The sequence below is a fragment of the Manis javanica genome, chromosome 12 (genome assembly GCF_040802235.1).
Source record: "Manis javanica isolate MJ-LG chromosome 12, MJ_LKY, whole genome shotgun sequence".
Taxonomy (NCBI): Eukaryota; Metazoa; Chordata; class Mammalia; order Pholidota; family Manidae; genus Manis; species Manis javanica.
In genome coordinates, this window is record NC_133167.1 from 77430426 (window position 1) to 77452425 (window position 22000).

Genomic DNA, 22000 nt, shown 5'->3' on the forward strand with positions numbered 1-22000 from the left:
TCCTCTTGACCACTGCATTTATACTGCCTCTAAATGAGTAAGATCCTGATCTAAGGAAATAAATGTCTTTGTGAAATAAGACACATACCTCAGTCTAACTACTCTTCGCTTACCTATTTGATTTTTTAAATGACTATAAAATTAACTCTCCTTATATGAGCTATATGTCAGTTTAGGGCATTCGCTTCTATGACAGAGGGAACGAAGGGTGACTTCACTGACTGAAAGCTTCATCACTCAAGATTTCCTCTCTGGCTAACACTGCCACCTAGTGAGCTAAAACAAAAATCTTCAAAACAGTTGAGAGCAATTTGAGGAGCAAGATGCGGAAAAAAAAAACAGACAGGAAGACAAATGTTAAGATGTGCATCACTTTTCAACGGGTCGTCTCTGGAAACACAGTTTACATCACTAACAAAATTTCATTTTTTTAAATTAGTGCTTTATGTCATATTGACAGTTCCAACTGAAAGAACAGTGTCACACCCCTGAGGTCCCTGTGGGTGACTGTCCCCACCACATGTCCCTACAGTACTGTTTGAACACAATGACAGGTGACACGCTGTACCTCATACGTCACCACGTCAGTCCCCCTCAGCCTGCAAGCTCAAGGGCAGAAACCTTCCTCACTGTGCTGTCCTGTTATCACTGAATGTGCTGAATGAAAGGACACACGGAAAGAAGCTTGAAGACCACACACTTTTTTTCTGTTTTACAAGCATAAGCTGTACCTTTAATATAACACCAACATGAACAAATCTGCTTCCCTGGGAATGCTTGGTAATGTCTGGATACATTTTTGGTTGTCACCCTGGTGGGGGAAGATACACTGCTGGCATCTAAAGAAGCCAGGGATGCTGCTAACCATCTACAACACACAGTGACAATCCCGACACCAAAAAAAAATTGTCCAACTCTAAATGTCAATGCTCCCAAGGCTGAAAACCCCTTCTTCCTCCAGCCATCTTTCCTAGAAAGTACACAGATGAATGAAAAATGCCTGTTTATGATAATAAACTGAGCCTAGAACTCAACTGTTTCATATATTTAGCAAAGTATTTTTTACAATCTGGTTTACAATACACTTGAGTTTCTAGGAACACACAATGCATAATGTATATAGAACGGAGTAGGATCACCCTTTAAATTAGTAGTTCATGCAATACTGATAATTTCAACTCTAAGAACAGTGTCTTACCCCTGAGATTCCTGTGGGGTAAAACTGTACTTCACATTTCTCAGAACTTTACCAAGGCCTCTTCACCACTTACGGGAAACAACAACTCTAGCATACAGCTGCCAGTGCATCACAGCTGATAGATACATCACGTTCCTGGTAACTGCATGTAAATACCTCTTTTATTTACAGTATAAATGTGTCTGAACAAGTATAAACACTAAAGTACATTTTTAAATATAAATTAATTTCCTTTTATTCCTCCTTTATATTATAGTTAGGATGTTATACTGATTTTTTAAGAGATTATGTATAAAGGTAGGTGTATTATCTACAAAGATGTTACAAAATATTTCTTATTAAAAGGGTCCACTGAATCTAATTAAAAGAGTAAATCTATAGAAAACATCAAACTCTTCCCCAGGCCTTTGCCTTTGCAATTCTCTGCCGCCTCAGCTCTCGCCATGGCCTCACACACAGGGCGGCTCTCCTGGCCCTCTGCAAGGCTGCCTCCGTCTCAGCCCCCATCTTCCTCCACAGAGTTCTTCTCTCAACTCCACTCCTCCAATTGCCTTACTACTATACTCCATACCTCACGTCTTTCTTTCCTAGCATTTGATACAATCTGTAATCACTTTTATTTTGTATATTGACTATTTTGTCCTTTAGAAAGTCAGCATCATGAAAGCAGAGACTACTCTACCAGGGAGGCAGAAACTCTCTTGCTACTATATCCATTACATATAGCAAAATGATTGGGGCATGTAACAGGTGATCAATAAATATTTGTCAAATAAATGATTCAAGAATAACAGTAATAGACTGGAACAAAAATCTGAGAAAGTATCGACTAAGAAGTAAAAAAGAAGATGAAGTTGATAAATTGATACCTATGAGTTCAAGCAAATTCCCCAAAGATATAAGGACAACAACTTTTTGTATATAGGAGAACCTCTCCCCCCAAAAAACTACACAATTTCCCAATTATGGGGAGAATATTTAATAAAGTAAATACAAAATGATACTCAGCACTGGTTTAAAAGTTAAAACCAATCATATGCCACCTACAAAGGAAATACATAAAACAAAAGATGACAGTTATAAAGCAAAAGAATGGGCAAAAATGTATCAGTCAGATAAAATTAAAAAGGAAAGGGGTTAAGATGCTAATATGAGATAAAGCTAGACTTCAAGTAAAAAGCACATTAACTATAACCAAGAGGGGTAACTTTATAATGATTACGGGTACAGTCTTTAAACTATTACTATTAAGATATAAACTATTACTATAAACCACAAACTCTGCAGGAAAATATATAAAGCAGTATCTACAGGAAGTAGTAACAAAACTAACAAAAGTATGGAAAAGCAATAGGAGATTTTAATATTTGCTCAGTCACTGCTCATAAGAAGTCAAAACTAGTATGTAAAGGGTGATTTGATCAATTTTCTTTTAAAACAAAACACAACAAAAGTAAAATAAACCAATAGCATAACAAAAAAATAAGGGATAAATCCCAGATATAAAAAGTTAGCAACAATAAGGGAGGATAATGGAGAAAAACTTAAACGAGTTCTAGGGTAGGGCCATATTCTGCAAAATTATATACTAATAAATTTGACAGTTAAAAAAAATGACGGTTTTGTGAAAACACACATTAGTAAAACTGACTCACAAGATAGAAAACTTAAGGGACATAACCAAAGGAGACATTAAGAGTATTGTCAAAAGCAATACACATACAGGTACATGCTTTCAAATCTTCAAGAAATCTAATAGTCTCATGAAAAAGGACAGAAAAAGGAGGGAAAGGGGGGGGGCAGGTAGGGAAGGAAGGAAGGAAAACTGTAATTACCTTTTTATGAATCTACCGATACCAATCAATGAGAACACACACACAAAAAAAGGCAACTGAGCATACAAAAGCAAAAATCCTTAAATACATTAGCAAAAAGAACCCAGAAGTACATAAAACCAAAGAAGGGTTATTCAAGTAATTCTAGGAGTGTAAGGATGGTTTGATATTAGGAAATCTAGTAATCTATTTCATCACATATTAAATAAATCAGCAACAACAAATATCTTGAAAGATGCAAAAATAATTTATCAATTTATCTTCCCAGTATCTCCCTGATTTACATGGGTGCTTCATTAACATAAAAGAAATCCAATGTGTAGTATGTGTAAGGATTTTTCCTACAGCACTTAAAACCCCATTCATCAGGTACATCTCTGAAATGGAGTATTAACTAGAAACGTAGCATTATAGAATCTACAGAACTTAATTCTAGAGTGTGAGATTTTACTAGCAAGCATATATGGTCACTTTCATAATCTAGGGGAGAAAAGTGAAAAATACTCATTTTGTCCTTACCCAAGTAATATGCAGATGGGAAGAGCATAAGTCAACAAAGGGCATATAAATGACAAGTGAAAATGGGATATTTTCATTTTAATATATGTACAAGATACGCAAACAGGAAAAGGCTGAGTGGTTAAAACAATAGTATCCACGTAAAGAACACAAAAGGGACAGAAAATAACAATGGCATAGTATAAAGATTAATGTGAGGATTAATGTTAAATGGAAATTCTAACTCCAAAAATTTCTCCAGTGAAATACTATCAAGAAATCGTAGGATCACAGGAAGATGGCGGCATGAGTAGTTCAGAGGAAATCTCCCCAAAACATATATATTTATGAAAATACAATAAATACAACTATTCCTAAAAGAGACACCAGTGGATGCAGTACAACAGCCAGGATACATCTACGTCTGTGAGAACTCAGCATCACACGAAGGGGGTAAGATACAAGCCGCGGCCAAGTGGGACCTGAATGCTCCCCCACCCCAAAACCCGGCGGAAAGAAAGGAGTCAGAACGGGGAGGGAGTGAAAGCCCAGGACTGCTAAACAACCAGCTCTAGAAATCCGCACCCAGAACGCAGACACAAGGTGCACGGGGTGCTGGATATTAGAGAAACGGAAAAGCAAAACCTGTGGGCAGGCCCCCGCAACCGGCACCCCTGAGACAAAAGAAAAGCGAGTGCTTTCTGCAAGTCTTAAAGAGACAGGGACTCCATGACTGGACGAAGTTGTCCCAGCAGCTGGGAATACCGGGGAAACTTAGGCGCCCTAAACAGAGGCAGTGCAGCTCTGAAGCCCCTCACAGGACTAGGCAGCCTGCCAGTCGTTCCTCCAACTGGCACGGACCCCAACACACGGGCCCAGTAGCAGGAGAGTGGGAGCGCGCACCGGGGGCGGAAGTGCTAGAAAGAACTGAGAGCAGATCCGTGTGCCACAGGGCTAGCCCGCAGCAGTGTGACCGAACAGCCCGGGCATGGATTGTGCGCATCAGTGGCAGTGAAGTCAGAGCCTGGTAGAAGCCTGTGCAGAAAAGCCCCGCGTGCACCAGCAGCGGAGCCAGAGGGAGCAGGCGCACTCCCAGGAGCTGACCGGAACCCCAGCCCAACGCACAGCCGCCCGGGCCAGACCCAAAGGCCACTGCTGTCACACAGCTGCCTGGCAGGGTCGCCGCTAGCACAGAGGAGTGCACCTGGCGTGCCTGCCACTCCCCGCAGGGCTCAGCGTTGCTCTGACAGACACCCCGCCCACAGCAGCTTAGAAGAATAACCCGGTGGCTGCTCCAGGAGTGCAGGTAGCCGTCACAGGCAGTGGAGAAGGGCAAGGCATCCAGCAAGAAGGAAAGGACTTTCTTCTCCCAGCTGACACACCTACAACCTGCCTACAGCCACTGCAATCACCATGAAAAGGCAAAAAAATCTGGTCCAGACCAAGATAGTTACACCTGAGAAAAGATCTGCAGAGGCAGACCTAACCAGTCTCCCTGAAAAAGAATTCAAAATAAAAATCATAAACATGCTGACAGAGATGCAGAGAAATATGCAAGAGCTAAGGGATGAAGTCCAGAGGGAGATCACAGATGTCAGGAAGGAGATTACAGAAGTGAAACAAACTCTGGAAGGATTTATAAGCAGAATGGATAAGATGCAAGAGGCCACTGATGGAATAGAAACCAGAGAACAGGAACGCATAGAAGCTGAAGCAGAGAGAGATAAAAGGATCTCCAGGAATGAAACAGTATTAAGAGAACTGTGTGACCAATCCAAAAGGAACAATATTCGCATTATAGGGGTACCAGAGGAAGAAGAGAGAGAAAGGGATAGAAAGTGTCTTTGAAGAAATAATTACTGAGAACGTCCTCAAACTGGGGGATGAAATAGTTGCTCAGACTACAGAGGTACACAGAATGAGATGGGATCCAAAGAGGTCAACACCAAGACACATAATAATTAAAATGGCAAAGATCAAGGACAGGGACAGATATTAAAGGCAGCCAGAGGGAGTAAAAAAGGTCACCTACAAAGGAAAACCAATCAGGCTATCATCAGACTTCTCAACAGAAACCTTACAGGCCAGAAGAGAATGCTATGATATATTTAATGCAATGAAACAGAAGGGCCTTGAATCAAGGATACTGTATCCAGCATGGTTATCATTTAAATATGAAGGACGGATTAAACAATTCCCAGACAAGCAAAAGTTGATGGAATTTGCCTCCCACAAACCACCTCTACAGGGTATCTTAGAGGGACTGCTCTAGATGGGAGCACTCCTAAAAAGAGCACAGAACAAAACACCCAACATATGAAGAATGGAGGAGGAGGAAAAAGAAGGGAAAGAAATCATCATCAGACTGTGTTTATAACAGCTCAATAAGCTGTGAGGTCAGACAGGAAGGTAGTAAACAAGCTAATCTTGAACCTTTGGTGACCACAAATCTAAAGCCTGCAATGGCAATAAGTACATATCTTTCAATAATCACCCTAAATGTAAATGGACTGAGTGCACCAATTAAAAGACACAGAGTAATAGAATGGATAAAAAAGCAAGACCCATGTATATGCTGCTTACAAGAGACTCACCTCAAACCCAAAGACATGCACAGATTAAAAGTCAAGGGTTGGGAAAAGATATTTCATGCAAACAACAGGGAGAAAAAAGCAGGTGTTGCAATACTAGTATCGGACAAAATAGACCTCAAAATAAAGAAAGTAACAAGAGATAAAAAAGGACATTACATAATGATAAAGGGCTCAGTCCAACAAGAGGATATAATCATTATAAACATATATGCACCCAATACAGGAGCACCAACATATGTGAAACAAATACTAACAGAATTAAAGGAGGACATAGAATGCAATGCATTCATTTTGGGAGACTTTAACACACCACTCACCACAAAGGTCAGATCCACCAGACAGAAAGTAAGTAAGGACACAGAGGCACTGAACAACACGCTAGAACAGATGGACCTAATAGACATCTATAGAACTCTACATCCAAAAGCAACAGGATACACATTCTTCTCAACTGCACATGGAACATTCTCCAGAATAGACCACATACTAGGCCATAAAAAGAGCCTCAGTAAATTCCAAAAGAAAGAAATTCTACCAACCAACTTCTCAGACCACAAAGGTATAAAACTAGAAATAAATTGTACAAAGAAAGCAAAAAGGCTCACAAACACATGGAGGCTTAACAACATGCTCTTAAATAATCAATGGATCAATGACCAAATTAAAATGGAGATCCAGCAATATATGGAAACAAATGACAACAATAACACAAAGCCCCAACTTCTGTGGGACGCAGCAAAAGCAGTTTTAAGAGGACAGTATATAGCAATCCAGGCATATTTAAAGAAGGAAGAACAATCCCAAATGAATAGTCTAACATCACAATTATCGAAACTGGAAAAAAGAAGAGCAAATGAGGCCTAAAGTCAGCAGAAGGAGGGACATAATAAAGATCAGAGAAGAAATAAATAAAATTGAGAAGAATAAAACAATTGAAAAAAATCAATGAAACCAAGAGCTGGTTCTTTGAGAAAACAAACAAAATATATAAGCCTCTAGCCAAACTTATTAAGAGAAAAAGAGAATCAACACACCAACAGAATCAGAAACAAGGAAGGAAAAATCACGATGGACCCAACAAAAATACAAAGAATTATTAGAGAATACTGTGAAAACCAATATGCTAACAAGCTGGAAAACCTAGAAGAAATGCACAACTTCCTAGAAAAATACAAACTTCTAAGACTGACCAAGGAAGAAACACAAAACCTAAAGAAACCAACTACCAGCAAAGAAATTGAAGCGGTAATCAAAAAACTACCCAGGAACAAAACCCAGGGCCAGATGGATTTACCTCAGAATTTTATCAGACATACAGAGAAGACATAACACGCATTTCTCCTTAAAGTTTTCCAAAAAATAGAAGAGGAGGGAATACTCCCAAACTCATTCAATGAAGCCAACATCACCCTAATACCAAAACCAGGCAAAGACCCCACCAAAAAAGAAAATTACAGACCAATATCCCTGATGAACATAGATGCAAAAATACTCTACAAAATATTAGCAAACCGAATTCAAAAATACAACAAAACGATCTTACACAATGACCAAGTGGGACTCATCCCAGAGATGCAAGGATGGTACAACATTCGAAAATCCATCAACATCATCCACCACATCAACAAAAAGAAGGACAAAAACCACATGATCATCTCCATAGATGCTGAAAAAGCATTCCACAAAATTCAACATCCATTCATGATAAAAACTCTCAGCAAAATGGGTATACAGGGAAAGTACCTCAACATAATAAAGACCATATATGATAATCCCACAGCCAACACCATACTGAACAGTGAGAAGCTGAAGGCATTTCCTCTGAGATCAGGAACAAGACAGGGATGCCCACTCTCCCCACTGTTATTCAACATAGTACTGGAGGTCCTAGCCACGGCAATTAGACAAAACAAAGAAATACAACCAATCCAAATTGGTAAAGAAGAAGTTAAACTGTCACTATTTGCAGATGACATGGTACTGTACATAAAAAACCCTAAAGACTCCACTCCAAAACTACTAGAACTGATATTGGAATTCAGCAAAGTTGCAGGATACAAAATTAACACACAGAAATCTGTGGCTTTCCTATACACTAACAATGAAGCAATAGAAAGAGAAATCAGGAAAACAATTCCATTCACAATAGCATCAAAAAGAATAAAATACTTAGGAATAAACCTTACCAAGGAAGTGAAAGACCTATACCCTGAAAACTGTAAGACACTCTTAAGAGAAATTAAAGAGGACACTAACAAATGGAAACTCATCCCATGCTCCTGGCTAGGAAGAATGAATATCATCAAAATGGCCTTCCTGCCCAAAGCAATATACAGATTTGATGCAATCCCTATCAAATTACCAACAACATTCTTCAACAAACTGGAACAAATAGTTTAGAAATTCATATGGAAACACAAAAGACCACGAATAGCCAAAGCAATCTTGAGAAGGAAGAATAACGTTGGCGGGATCTCGCTCCCCAACTTTAAGCTCTACTACAAAGCCACAGTAATCAAGACAATTTGGTACTGGCACAAGAACAGAGCCACAGACCAGTGGAACAGAATAGAGACCCCAGATATTAACCCAAGCATTTATGGTCAATTAATATATGATAAAGGAGCCATGCACATACAATGGTGAAATGACAGTCTCTTCAACAGATGGTGCTGGCAAAACTGGACAGCTACATGTAAGAGAATGAAACTGGATCACTGTCTAACCCCATACACAAAAGTAAATTTGAAATGGATCAAAGACCTGAATGTAAGTCATGAAGCCATAAAACTCCTAGAAAAAAACACAGGCAAAAATCTCTCAGACATAAACATGAGTGACTTCGTCATGAACATATCTCCCCTGGCAAGGGAAACAAAAACAAAAATGAACAAGTGGGACTATATCAAGCTGAAAAGCTTCTGTACAGCAAAGGACACCATCAATAGAACAAAAAGGTACCCTACAATATGGGAGAATATATTCATAAATGACAGATCCGATAAAGGGTTAACATTCAAAATATATAAAGAGCTCATGCACCTCAACAAAAAAGCAAATAATCCAATTAAAAAATGGGCAGAGGAGCCGAACAGACAGTTCTCCAAAGAAGAAATTCAGATGGCCAACAGACACATGAAAAGATGCTCCATATCGCTACTCATCAGAGAAATCCAAATGACAAACAACAACAAATGTTGGCAAGGCTGTGGAGAAAGGGGAACCCTCCTACACTGCTGGTGGGAATGTAAATTAGTTCAACCATTGTGGAAAGCAGTATGGAGGTTCCTCAAAAAGCTCAATAAAGACATACCATTTGACCCAGGAATTCCACTTCCAGGAATTTACCCTAAGAATGCAGCACTCCAGTTTGAAAAAGACAGATGCACCCCTATGTTTATCACAGCACTATTTACAATAGCCAAGAAATGGAAGCAACATAAGTGTCCATCAGTAGATGAATGGATAAAGAAGATGTGGTACATATACACAATGGAATATTATTCAGCCATAAGAAGAAAACAAATCCTACCATTTGCAACAACATGGATGGAGCTAGAGGGTATTATGCTCAGTGAAATAAGCCAGGCAGAGAAAGACAAGTATCAAATGATTTCACTCATATGTGGAGCATAAAATTAAAGAAAAACTGAAGGAACAAAACAGCAGCAGATTCACAGAACCCAAGAATGGAATAACAGTTACCAAAGGGAAAGGGACTGGGGAGGATGGGTGGGAAGGGAGGTATAAGGACGGTGAAAAAGAAAGGGGGTATTACAATTAGCATGTGGCAGGGGGGGCATGGGGAGGGTTGTGCAACACAGTGAAGACAAGTAGTGATTCTATAGCATCTTACTATGCTGATGGACAGTGACTGTAATGGGCTGAGGGGGTTACTTGGTGAATGGGGGAGCCTAGTAAACATAATGTTCTTCATGTAATTGTAGATTAATGGTAACAAAATTTTTTAAATGAAAAAATATAAATAAATAAAAATAAAAATAAATGGCTCATACATTTTAGACAATAAAAAAAACTGAATCTTTTCCAAGTATAAGTAATTTGCTTCAGCAATTCTCAATACTCATTCCTTGAGCATTTGTTAGTGTGAAGGAAAAGCACATTTTAAGAGCTGAAGCAGTATCACTTAAGGGAGTGGGTTCTTCTAAATAAAACAAATATTTTCCAAGACTACCAAATTTTCAAGTTATGCTCCAAAAAACCCACAAAAACTGCATATAGACTATTTTAGACTGAGTGTGAATTCTTCAAAGTGGCAGTTAAAACCTATTTTGTCAAATCATATCATGAAAATTTTATTGATTAGTCAATTCTCACTGCATCTTTTAAATAATTTCCTATTTCTACCTATCAGAAAATAAGTCATAGCTAATTGTAAGACCAATTCATTTTTTAGCAATAGCATCATTTCATTAATTACTCCAAAATAAAATTTAGTTCTGAGTTATTCCCTTTTATTTATAACTAAAAGCTGAAAATCAGACATCAAAAAGATACAAACACATACACTGAGAAAAGGAGTAACACACCTTTCAGCACATCCCTTGCTTATATGTAAATATCTAACACAATATAACATGATAAGCCATGTATTTTTTAATTATAAAAATGTATATATTAATAAATTTGATCCATGTAATTTGAATTTCAACTACCTTAGTAGTTTCTTTTAGTATGCATTCTAATTTATTTCTCAGTGGAATTTCTAGTACTTAAAATATGTATTAACGTATTTATTTGAACTTAAAAAACAAATTTGATATATAAACTTGATAAAACAAGCTGGTCAATCTGACAGTGGAAACTAGCTTTGTTAACAAGAAGATACATTCTATAAATTAAATAAGGTAATACTTCATCCTGAAGGTTTTGATAAAAAATATGGTAATACACATGAGATAACAACATTTTATGAAAGAAATTATACTGGCAAACGTATACTGAAATTAGTAGTATTTTTACTTTCCCAACCACCCTTGAGAATATCATCAGATTAAAGAAAGTGCCTATAAGGGGAGGAAGGGGGAGCTGACAAATTTGACATTTGCTACATGTTGGTAAAGCCCGTTTGATGGACTTTTTAGAAACTAGGAAAGTAAATGGTTAAGGACCAGGTAACAAATTCTATGGCAAGTTATGTGGTTCCCATTATTTTGCTTCAACAGAAATGAAGACAGATGTAATTGAATTGTCAAATGATAAATGCTGGATGATAAATCCCTAAGTGATTTCTGGCATGTAACTTGGAAGGTTTCGCTATCACAAAATATCCATTATAATACACTTTATTTATACAAACATTTATTTCTCAGCACTTAAACCCACAAGATCTAAAAATAAGACTAGAAATTGGTGCCAAATCCTGTTTCATTCTATCAATAAATAATATATACCTCCAGATACAGGAACCAGTGGAGAAAGGGAGGAGACAGCTGCATACATTTCATTAAAAAACAGATTTCTGCTGAATCACTGTTACATACAAAGTAAATTTTAACCAAAATTGTAACAGGTAAGTTGCGCTAATCAACTCTGTGCCAATCAACTGTGTGTTAATAATTGCAAAAACACAAACAGAAAATGTTTTTATTATGTGAGTCTTACAGTCACAAGAAAAAATTTCTAATTTCGTAGCAAAGTTTGGTAGATGATCCGTAAGATTTCCAAGCATAAAAATATATATTATGATAAAATTCAGTAGGAGGGCCCAGACTCCCATATCCTCGCACCTAGGCCACCCACCCCATTAGCCCAGCAGTGCCACATCGCTGCAGGGCAGGCAGAGGACAGCCCCACCCACAACTGTACCAGCAGAAGCACCACTGCTCTGCTCACAAAGGGCCAGCCAGGCAACCTGCCATGAGTGGTGGTGGGCTGAGAGAGACCACTGCTGGCAGACAGGCAGAAAGGCGGCCATGCCCACAGCCCACCAACAGCAACTGTGGGGCAACAAAGGAGAACCAGGCAGTAGAGAGTAAGGAGTCTTGAGCTTCTGGGCACCACAGGATGCCTTGTTCAGAAAGCCATTACTCTCTAGACCAGGAGGGATAGCAGATACATCTAATACAAAGGAAGAAACACAGAAATCCTGACAAAATAAGAAGGCAGAGGAATATGTTCCAAACAACACTATAGGGTAAGACACGAGAAAGAGGGCTAAATGAAACAAGAGATTACCAATCTTCTTGATAAAGATTTCAAAGTAACAGTTGTAAATATGCTCACTGGTCTGCAGAAAAGTATTCCAGATTCAGGGAGGACATCAACATAGAGAAGAGCTGAAAAAGACCACTGGGAGCTGAAGAACACAGAACTGAAATGAAATATGCAATGGAGGGAATGAGTAACAGATTGCTGCAAGTAGAGGAGACAATGATTAAGATGGAAATTAGAGACCAGAAACACAACAAAACTGAAGAGCAGAGAGAAAAAAGGATCTCTAGGAATGAAAGAATGGTAAGATTGCTGTGTGGTCAATCCAAATGAAACAATATTCACATAATATGGGTACCAGAAGGAGAAGAGAGACAAAGGGATAGAAAGTCTCTTTGAGGAAGTAACTGTTTAAACTTCCCCAGTATGGGGAAGGAATGCTAAGAGCCCCTGACAGAAGGAATCACAGGAAGACAACAAGCCATATAGTAATTAAAGTGACAAAGATTAATGACAAAAAAGAGGGTACAGAAAGCAGCCAGAGAGAGAAAAATGATTACTTATAAGGGAAACACCATCAGACTATCAGTTGACTTCTCAGCAGAAACTTTATAGGCCAGAATGGAGTGGCATGAAATATTTAATGTATTGAAAAGGACCTTCAACCAAGAATCTTCTACCAAGCAAAATTATCTTTCAAATTTGAAGGAGAAATCAAACATTTCCCAGATGAACAAAAACTGAAGGAATTTATGACCACTAAAACTGCACTACAGGACATGTTAAAGGGACTTCTGCAAATGGAAATGTTCTTAAGCTTAAATAGACTTCAGCAGTGAAAATAAACCCACAGTAAAGGTAGTAGACCAATTCCTTACCAAGCAAGTACAAAATTAAAACAAAACAGAACTAGTAAAAACAACCATACCTAAAACCAGTCAAGGGATACAAAAAAAGTGCAGATCATGACATCAAAAACAAAGTGTGGAGGAGGAAGAATTAAAAAAAGTACTTTTACATTCTATCTGGAAGAGAGCAATCATCAGCTTAACATAGACTGTTACATAGTTTTGAAGCTATCCAAGAACCTTATGGTAACCACAAACCTAAAGCCTGTAATAAATACACAAAAAATTAAGAAAGAGAAATCCAATAACAACACTAAAGAAAACCATCAAATAACAAGAGAAGGGTATAAGATAGGAAGAAAGGAATGGAGAGGAACCACAAAAACAATCAGAATATAATAAAATGGCAGTAAGTACATATCTATCAATAATTACCTTAAAAGTAAATGGACAGAATGCACCAACCAAAAGACAGAGTTACAGAATGGACAAAAAAACAAGACCCATCTGTAAGGTTGGAGGCACTGGAGGGAGGGGTGAGCATGTCAGACACTGATGACATGCCAAAGTCCCTGGCTGCTGCCCCCTCCCAATCTGAAAAAGGTGCCTTAGGCTAGCCAATCCTCACACAGCTGTAAATCTATGCTCTGCCTCCCCCTATCTTCTTTAAAAACTCCCCACCTGTCTGGTTGCACGCAACTTCTCCAGCCTGTTTCAGACTGGTGAATCACGCCCGGGACTGTGCTCAAATAAACTGCCTAGCCCTTTGTGGCCTCTCCTCACCTGCTTATTTTGGTTAGAATTTATCTTACACCATCAATATGCTGCCTACAAAAGACTCTCTTCAAACCCAAAGACAATCACAGAATAAAAGTGAAGGGATGGAAAAAGATACTTCATGCAAATCAGGGAGAAAAAAGGCAGGAGTACCAGTACTTATATTAGAAAAAATTGATTTTAAAACAAAGAAAGTAAAGAGAGACACAGAAGGACATAACATAATGATAAAGGGGTCAGTCCAACAAGAGGATATAACCATTATAAATATCTATGCACACCACATCAGAGCACCTACATATGTAGAATACAGAATTAAAGGGGAAAATAGATTATAACATATTCATTTGAGGAGACTTTAACACACCATTCACATCAATAGATCAAACAGACAGAAAGGCACTGAACAGCATACTATATCAAAGGGACTTAACAGACATCTACAGAACATTCCATCCAAAAGCAGCAGGATACATGTTTTTCTCGAATGCAAATGGAACATTCTCCAGAATAGATCATATACTAGGTCACAAAAAGAACTAAAATAAATTTGACATGACTGAAATTGTATGAAACTGGAAATAAATTACATAAAGAAAACAAAAAGCCTACCAAGATATGGAGGCTAAACAACATGCTTCTAAATAATCAGTGGATCAGTGAAAAAATTAAAACAGAAATCAAGCAATACATGGAGACAAATGAAAACAAAATTCAACATTTCAAAGTTTGTGGGATACCATAAAAGTGATTCTGAAACTATATAGCCTTATAGGCCTACCTCAAAAAACAAGAACAATCCCAAATAAACAGTCTAAACTCACAATTAAAGAAACTAGGAAAAGATGAACAAATGAAACCCAAAGTTAGTCGAAGAAGGGAATAATAAAGATCAGAGCAGAAATAAATAAAATAGAGAAGAACTACACAATAGAAAAAAAAAAAAACCCCAAACCAAGAGCTGGTTCTATGAGAAAATAAACAAAATAGACAAACCCCTAGCCAGACTTATCAAGAAAAAAAGGAGAATGTGCACACATAAAATCACAAACAAGGAAGGATAATCAAAATGGACAGCACAGAAATACAGAGATTAGAGAATACTATGAAAAATTATATGCCAATAAACTGGACAACCCAGAAGAAATGAAAAACTTCCTAGAAAAATACAACCTTCCACTACTGACACAGGAAGAAACAGAAAATCTGAACAGACCAATTAGCAGCAATGAAATTGAACTGGTAATCAAAAATCTCCCAAAAAATAAAAGTCTATGACCAGATGACATCATAGCTGAATTCTAACCAAATATTTAAATAGCTATAAACAATCCTTCTTAAAGTACTACAAAAGGAAGAAGAGGAGGGAATACTTCCAAGCTCATTCTATGGGGCCAGCATCATTCTAATACCAAAACCAGGCAAAGATACCCCAAAAATGAAAATTACAGACCAATATTCCTGATGAACATAGATGCAAAAATCCTCAACAAAACATTAGCAAACCAAGTTTAAAACTACATCAAAAAGACCATACATCACAACCAAACGGGATTTATTCTAGGGATGCAAGGATGGTACAATATTCATAAATCAATCAAACCTTTTGTTAAATGTTAACAAAAAGAATAAAAACCACATGATCACCTCAACAGATGCTGAAAAAGCATTTGACAAAATTGAACATCCATTCATGATAAAAACTCTCAGTAAAATGGGTATAGAGGGTACATACCTCAACATAAGAAAGGCCACATACAACAAACCCACACCTAACACCACACTGAATGGCAAAAAGCTGAAAGCTTTTCCTCTAAGCAGGAACAAGGCAAGGATGCCCACTCCCATCACTTTTATTCAACACAGAAGTGGAGGCCCTACCCATGGCAATCAGACAAAATAGAGATAAAAGGCATCCAAATTGGTAATGAAGAAGTTTAAGGGTCACTATTTACAGATGACACACTATATATATATATATATATATATATATATATATATATATATATATATATATATGGAAAACCCTAAAGACACCACCAAAAAATCTACTGGAATACTGGATTAAGCAAAGTTGCACAATACAAAAATAATACAGAGAAATTTCTTACATTCTTATACTAACAACAAATTAGCAGAAAAAGAAATCAGGGAAACAACTCCATTCACAATTACAGCAAAAAGAATAAAATACCTAGGAATAAAGCTAACCAAGGAAGTGAAAGACCTGTACTCTAAAAACTGTATGATACTCATGACAGAAATTAAAGATGACACATATAAAAATGAAAAGGTATCACTTGCTCATGGATAGGAATAATTAATATTGTCCTGCCTAAAGTGACTTACAGATTCAATGCAATCCCTATCAAAATTCCAACAGCAGTTTTCACTGAGCTAGAGCAAATAATCCTAAAGTTCATATGACATGACAAAACACCCTGAATAGCCAAAGCCATCATGAAAAAGAAGAACAAAGCTGGGGGGATTACGCTCCCTGACTTGAAGGTCTACTACAAAGCCACAGTAATCAAGACAATTTGGTACTGGCACAAGAACAGACCCACAGATCAATGGAACAGCATAGAGAGCCCAGATATAAACCCACACATATACAGCCAATTAATATACAATAAAGAAACCATACAAGGGAGAAAAGACAGCCTCTTCAAAAACTGGTGCTGGAAAAACTGGACAGTACATGCAAGAGAATGGAACTGGATTATTGTCTAACCCCATGCACAAAAGTAAACTCGAAATGGATCAAAGAACTAAATGTAAAACATAAAACTATAGAACTCTTAGAAGAAAACATAGGTAAAAATCTCTTGAGCATAAGCATGAGTAATTTTTCCTAGATACATCTCCTCAGGCAAGGTAAATAAAATAAAAAATGAGAAAGTGGGACTACATCAAACTAAAAAGATTCTGTACAGCAAAGGACACCATCAGCAGAACAAAAAGGCATTCTATAGTATGGGAGAATATATTCGTAAATAATTTATCTAATAAGGGGTTAACATTCAAAATACATAAAGAACTCATAAGCCTCAACAACAAAAAACAAATAACTTGATTAAAAAATGGACAGAGGATGTGAACAGACATTTCTCCAAAGAGAAACAGATGGCCAAGAAACATATGACAAGACGTTCCACATCCCTAATCATCAGGGAAATGCAAATCAAAACCACAATGAGGTATTATTGCCTCATACCAGTTAGAATGCATACTATCTGAAAGAAATAAGAGTTGACAAGAATGAGGACAAAAGGGAACCCTCCCACACTTTTGGTGAGAATGTAAATTGGTGTAACCACTGTAGAAGGCTGTACGGAGTTTCCTCAAAAAAACTAAAAATAGAAATTCCATATTACCCAGTAATGCCACTTTTAGGAATTTTCCCAAAGAAAACAATCCCTGATTCAAAAAGACACATGCACCCATATGTTCACTGCCACATTATTACAATAGCCAAGATATGGAAGCAACCAAAGTGTCCATCAACAGATGAATGGATAAAGAAGACTCACAGGCACTGAACAGTGACTGGCAGTTACCATGGGGGAGGGGTTTGGGGTGGGTCAGGGATGAAGAATGTGAGGGGGATAAAAGGACACAAAAAATCTCAATCATAATGTAAGCTGGTCATGGGGACAGTAGCACAGCATGGAGAATACAGCAAATAATTCTGTAATATCTTCCTAATTGGGGTGAGGATTTAATAATATGGGTAACTGTTGAACCACTATGCTGTATACTTGAAACAACAGAAGATTGTATATCAATGATTCTTCAATTTAAAAAAATTCAGTGGGAGTAACAGAATGGGCATACAAATTCAAAGGGAGAATAATTAAAATTTCCAACTACTGAACTTTGCTTTTTTGTATTTTAAATTAATAATAGCGCTTAGAGTTCATTAGAAAAATTTAAAAGTAATGTATTTTACTGAATTACAGTATGCCAGAGAGTCCATCCTTGGTCACTAATTTAAACTTTTACTGAAAATTGTATTGTCAATTTAAATATGTGCAGAGGTACACTATTTTTTAAAATTGCTTCAGACGACACAAGTAAAACTTTTAAGATCACTCTTCTAGATAAACAAAGGGTCATCTAGATGAGTGAAGACTGTATTATCTAAGCAGCAAAAAACATGACATTTAAATGTCAGTCCCCCTCAACAGACAGACAGCCACAACGGCATACTGTGTACCTACTGCCTGGGCACAATTTTACAGTGAAATGGTGGGTTTTAATTGTGTACCTGAATTAATGTAAATTACATAGGTTTAGGTGACTCTCTGGATGCTAATTTGATAGACTGTACAGGGCTTGATTTACAGTTTCACTGAGGTATAACAGGCATATAATAAATTGCACATAATTTGATGAATTTTAATATGTACACACAAATTTACTTCTGTAAATCCCAATCCCTTCTTCTGCCAAAAAGTTAGAGTTTTATTGTTTGAGAAAAGTACTCACCTTCATGTAATTCACAATCTTAGCAAGAACACCAAATTTATATCCAGAGCTTCCTGACAGGGCTTTCAAGTTAGATGATCCATTGCTATGATCTGGAAACAAGTTTCAAAAAACAATTATATTTTGATATCAGATTGATTATGACTTTTAAGCAGCTAAGATTATTTTAACTCTGGTGAAATATCTATTCTCAGTTTTCTATCTATCCTACAAAAGTCTGAATTCTATCCTGAAAAATTCTGGCAAAAAACTCCAAACCTTTGATTGTATAATAAGCTATCAATTTTCTCACTGAGGATAGGAACAAAGTATAAACAGTTCAAAAGCATTAAAACACCTAAGTACCTTTATCTACTCTTCCCTTAAATCTGATGAGATTTCCTGCATAATTAGAAGCATGGCTTTTTAAACAAAAGGACAAACAAATTTCAATCTAATCCACAGAGCCTTTCTAACATTTAAAATGAGAAGTAAGTAGCTTCCTTTCTCACCCCCTCCCCCGCCACCTAAGGCAGGAAGATGGTGGGCGCAAAGACAAAAAAAAAAAAAAATCGCTGCAGTCGATCAATTCCAGGCTCCAGCTCATTATGGAAAGTGCAAAGTACGTGTTGGTATACATGCAGATTCTGAAAATGACCAGACAAGGCAAAGCGAAATTGTTCATCCTCACCAACAGCTGCCCAGTCATGAGTACAATGCCATGTGGGCCAAAACTGGTGTCCATCACTACAGTGGCCATAATGTTGAACTGGCACAGCATGTGGAAAATACCAGAGTATGCACACGGGCCATCGCTGACCCAGCTGATTCTGGTATCATTAGAAGAATGCCAGAACAGACTGGTGAAAAGTAAATCATCAAAATTTTTCTTTAATAAAACTGCCAGAGTTTGTTTAAAAAAGAAAAAAAGAGAGAGAAGTAGACTACTTCTAGGAGATTAACAAGTTATCAACTACTACATCAATTTCTGCTTATCAACTTAAATATATGGAAATTAATTAGTGGGAATAAATAAAAAGGATACCGTAAGTATTTTAAAGTAAACTTTAGAGATAAATTAGGGGAAAGAATTAGAGCCACTGCCACTGCATAAACATGGATGCTAGCACGAAACATGGAACAATCTGTGTAGAAGATTATTTCAGAACTTCTATCACTTTGTTGCTAAATCCTAATGCTACCATTGAGTCACAAATGCATTCAATTAGTCATAAGCAGGAACAGTTAAAAAATTCATCACAAATACTAGAAAAACATTCAGAAGTACACATTCTACCAGAAACACATCCAATCAGATATTATATAAAGTTCCCATGTGGCTGGTCCCCAAGGAATAGGTTAATAAAAGGAGTCAATCTCTGACACCAACTAGAAACAATAAACAAAATAATGTATTAGAACAATGCAAGTCAAATATAACAACTGTCACAGATCCAAAAGAAGAGCTTCTAGATGGTGATACAATACTCCTTCGAGATTAGTGAAAAGGCTTTAATGAATATGTTTTGAGATTAAAATGAGACTTCATAAGCAGTTTTCCTTTAAAAATAACTTTGTTAGAACAAAACAGAAGGAGCAAAACAGCAGTAGACTCAAAGACATCAGGAATGAACTAGTGGTTACCAAGGGGAAAGATGGGGTGGGGGAAGGGGATAAAGGGGCACAGTAATTCACAATCACAATATGTTAGTCATGGGGATGGCAGTACAGCAGAGAGAATATAGTCAATGATTCTGTAACATCTTAATAAGTTAAGAGACAGTAACCACACTAGAGGGGTGAGGATTTAATAATACGGGTAACTGTCGAATCACTATGTTGTATATTTGAAACCAACATAAGATTGTATATCAATGACACTTTTAATTAAATAAATAACTCACAATTTTGACAAAAACTTAATGGCACATTAAATTCTAGTATGTTTCCAAAATAACAATAAGAATGAATACCTTATAGGTGAAGGGACTAGTGGTTACCAAAGGGAAAGGGTTGGAGAGGGTGGCTGGGGAGGGAGGGAGAGGAGATTAAGGGGCACTATAATTAGCAGCCACTATATAGGGGAAGGCAGTATAGCACTGAGAAGACAAGTAATGACTCTATAGCATCTTACTATGCCAAAGGATAGTGATTGCAATGGGGTGGTTTGGGGGCAGGAGGGACTTGATAGTATGGGTGAATGCTGAAACCATCATGGGTGAATGTTGCTCATGTGAAACCTTTGTACGATTGTATATTGATGATACCTTAATTTAAAAAAAAATACCTTACAGATGTGCTTTCATATCATTTCAATTATGAAATACTACCTTCATGGCCCATTTATCCAAGATGCTCAGGACACTTACAACAATAGTAACATTTACTCAACATTTAATATTTGGCAAGCACCATGCTAAATGATTTTCCCATTTAGTCCCTCCCAAACACCCTATTTAGGAGGTATTGCTGTCCTCTTTTACATATAAGAAAACTGCAGGTGGTTAAGTGCCAGAGTATAGATTCAAATCCAGTTACAAACCTTGTGACACTACCTTGTAATGATTCTTGTAAAAGAATAATTAACTCTACAGCATCATATTAGTCTGAAGGATAGTGACTGCAATGGGGTGGGGGGGACTTGATAATATGGGTGAATATTGAAATCACAATGTTGCTCATGTGAAACCTTCATAAGATTCTATGTCAATGATACCTTAATTAAAAGAAAATCATTAACTAGCATTTAACACAGATTTTTCCATCAGAAACTGGCTTTGTCAGAGTAAAGAAATTCATACATGCACATTTAATGTTCTGTTTAACTCTAGTAAAATACTGAATTTACCCCATGCTACTATAAAAAGAATTAACTGGGCAAACTATGAAAAACAAATGACAGTATGTTAAGGATAAACACTACACAATGGGTCAACCATGTACCACAGAGTTCTATTTACCATGGGTCCTCCAGCATTTTACTCAATGCTAAGCATACTAAACACTCAATAAATACTAGCCAAATAAATGAATAAAGGTAATAACACTATTTCCATGTACCCCTTTTACAGCCCCTGAAACAGATATGTTGATTTATCTATAATTTCAGAAAGTCTGCATAGCAAGGTTTTACCCAGTCTGCTGTTACAGTAACCATTCTGTAATTTAAAACCTTGATTCTGCTACGCTTGGACCATAAATCTAAATACACCATAAATAAAAACACTCGATCTCCAAAAATCTAGCTGGAGATTCTCTTAACCATTTAAATTTCAGACTGTTTTTTAATGTAGGTAGTATGCCTACCAAATCTAACCTTCTCCCAACTAGTAGAGCTGAAAACTTTATTTCTTTTCCCTCAGAATTTCTCCTAAATCAAGCCACCAGATAGAAATAATCACTTTCAGAGGGCAAGATTTATATAAAACACAAGTATTGAAAGAAAAGAACATTTATGAGATTTTTTTATGCACACTTCCTGGAGGAAATAGAAGCTGATAAACCTAGACTGTTTGTTTCCTAGGTTACTATCGCTCCCGACATTATCTTCTAACCCTGATACTGAAATATTCACTGAAGCATCTGAAATTTTATGAGCACTAAGGA

At 37.1% G+C, this 22000-nt stretch overlaps 1 protein-coding gene and 1 pseudogene across 1 annotated transcript in view; one reads left to right on the forward strand and one right to left on the reverse strand.

Moving 5' to 3' along the window:
- LOC140845301 (uncharacterized) overlaps positions 1-22000 on the reverse strand; it is a 175199-nt gene that overhangs the window by 11930 nt on the left and 141269 nt on the right. Inside the window, exon 4 of the mRNA XM_073219284.1 lies at positions 18416-18507. Coding sequence (XP_073075385.1) covers positions 18416-18507 — 92 coding nt within the window. The remainder of the gene's footprint in view (positions 1-18415; positions 18508-22000) is intronic.
- On the forward strand, positions 18556-19268 carry LOC108386878 (large ribosomal subunit protein eL30 pseudogene; annotated as a pseudogene).